At 37.8% G+C, this 2,725-nt stretch overlaps 1 protein-coding gene across 1 annotated transcript; it reads left to right on the top strand.

The window, feature by feature from the left end:
• Nucleotides 1–534: 534 nt before the first annotated feature.
• LOC129579537 (GATA zinc finger domain-containing protein 15-like) lies at nucleotides 535–1,392 on the top strand. The gene has a single exon (XM_055469677.1). It carries the CDS (start codon nucleotides 535–537, stop codon nucleotides 1,390–1,392), a length of 858 nt encoding a protein of 285 aa, XP_055325652.1.
• Nucleotides 1,393–2,725: the final 1,333 nt, after the last annotated feature.

Raw genomic sequence — 2,725 nt, 5'->3', positions numbered from 1 at the left:
TCAACTTTTCTTTGCGACAACGTGAAAATTCAATGTTAGATTTCATCGAGAAAAGTGAAGTTTATAGCAATCAACCAAAATTTACGGGAAAAAACTGAATCGATTTGTTTTGTTTTGCCGCTTGAATCAATAACACATAAACATAACCACAACATGTCAACAACACAACCGCACTGCTGCGAAAAAAACGATTGTAAAGGGAAGAGATACAACGGATGGTCACTGAATTGCCGATTTTGCAAAAAAATAATATTTGTGGAATGTTTACGAAATCGAGATGAGCTAAGAACAAAAGATCTGCTGCATGTTTTCGGATTGATGTTAAAAAAACCAACAGATAGTGGTGGTTTCAAATGGGAAGTGCTCGAAAATGATCCGAATAGAACGGCTGCTTTCTCTCAAATGTTCAACGTTGATTCACCATTTGGAATTACATGTGAGCCGTGTGTGAAAAAAATTGAAATGTTACTAAGCACTCACAATGATGGTAACACCGCAGCAGCCAGTGCAATACCTCATCAAAATATAATTAACATGCAACAAATGAGTGATTTAATTGCCGAATCGGTTGAGAAGAAAATAAGTGATAAACTGAATGGAAACCTGACACATTTGAGCGACACAGAACCATCCAATCACAAAATCAACAAGAGCACAGATCACAAAATCCTACCTGTATGCGATGAAAATGGTCTCTACTCATTATACATTTCCAAGGCTGATAAATCCGTTACAACTGAGGAAATGATTAATTACGTGATGGAAAAGACCGATCTGAACAATAGTGTTTTCAAAATTGAAATGCTACCCAGTAGAAACAACCGAAAAACATACACCGCATTCAAGTTGACGACGCTTACACTTGAAGTCTGTGAAAAAATCATGTCACCCACAAATTGGTCAACAGAATTTCGTGTAAGAGCGTTTGAAAAAAAATATCGAATGCGTAAAAGTAATAAACGGCAAAATCTTCGCTCTGAAAAACAGCAGGAATTTATACGATCAAATCGAAGTGTAAAAAATCGTAACCGGAACAATAACAACAACAACAATGAGCTTCGAGGCATGAATAATCAACACAGACGCCGACGAGAGAATCGATCAGATGAATTTGGCTACTACAATCGAAATCGTAATAATCACAACGGTCGATATAATTATGAACCTCGCCATCATGAACACCGTGTAAATCATATAAATCATATGCACCATGAACAATTGCCACAGACCAATGTGCCGTTTCCTTTTTGGTACCAAATGCCATATTTCTACCCTCCACCTCAGCAACAGGTTCATTCTCAGCCAACCATGCCACTATTCCATCCGCAATATACACAGGCACCACATCAAAACTTCCAACCGTTCAACGCTCAAAATCACAATGGAATGTAAGACTTGATGACGTTTTGATATATTGCAATAATTTGAACGGCGTGAAAAGTATAGAGAAATCAGTTGATTTTTTATCCGAAGTTTTGGCAGCGATTTTTAAAATTTACATGTTGAGTGAAACGCACCTCAACGCAGATGTTTCTTCATCAGAGATATTTCCGCCGAACTTCGAAGTATTCAGATGCGATAGATCACCTACCACTGAACAGTTTCAGCGTGTCAAGAGAAAGGGCTGGGGCGGTGTTCTTATCGCAATTGACAAGTCATTCAATCCGCAATGTATCGGAACAGCTGAACATCTTGGTGCTGAACAAGTATGGGCCAAAGTAAAATGCAACGGCAGAAACTTGATACTGGTCCAAGTTTACATCAGACCAGATTCACCGTTGGAAGTTTATAAAGCCCATATGAATGCATTGCGTGAAGTAGCATCAAAAGCAAATCAAAATGATGTACTGCTTGTATCAGGTGATTTCAATTTGCGCAATCTGATTTGGTATACATGCAACACAAATAATACTCATGATCGTGATATCAACTTTGAGGCGAATCCGGAAGTAGCTGTTGCTGTAAATGTGGCGAGCGAAAAAGAGAAAATTGTCATCGATACGTGCCACGAGCTGGGTTTGTTTCAAATATGTACTCACCACAATGAAAACAAACGAATGTTGGATTTGCTATGGACGAATGAGCCCAACATGTTCACATGCAATATGAGCAAAAGTAAAATAGTAAAAAATGAAACACATCATCAAGCACTCGAGGTCATCATCCATGATAAAATTGACAGCAAATCAGATGATGTGATTACGTACAAAGACTTCTGATTACACATCGATCAATGAATTTTTTGATAATGCCAACTGGAACAATGTTTTCAACGGAATGGATTTAAACGATGCAATTGATCAGTTCTACGCAATAGTCAACACTGCAATTGATACGAATGTTGAAACGAGAACGAAAAAACACCAAATTCATCCGAAGTGGTTCGATAGTGAACTGATCAATTTGAAGAACAGAGTCAACACATTGCATAAAATGAAGAAGTTTGACACGACTGATGAAACAAAAAAAGATCACGCTGAACTACGTCGTGAGTATAAAAAGAAATCTCGTTCTGCTTTTAGGAACTACAAACTCGAGATGGAACAATTGATAAATGATGATCCACAGAAATTCTTCGAATATGTCAGAACATGCAATAATACCAATAACGATCTTCCAAATGAAATGGAATATGATGGCAAAAAATGCTCCGACCCATACGAAATTGCCAATTCATTCGCAACACACTTTGGAAAAGCATATACACAACCGATTGATGGATCCG

This window comes from Sitodiplosis mosellana, unplaced genomic scaffold (genome assembly GCF_009176505.1).
Source record: "Sitodiplosis mosellana isolate CC-2019 unplaced genomic scaffold, AAFC_SMos_1.0 Smas_scaffold_6235, whole genome shotgun sequence".
NCBI classification, from domain to species: Eukaryota; Metazoa; Arthropoda; class Insecta; order Diptera; family Cecidomyiidae; genus Sitodiplosis; species Sitodiplosis mosellana.
This window is presented reverse-complemented; position numbering and strand designations above follow the sequence as displayed.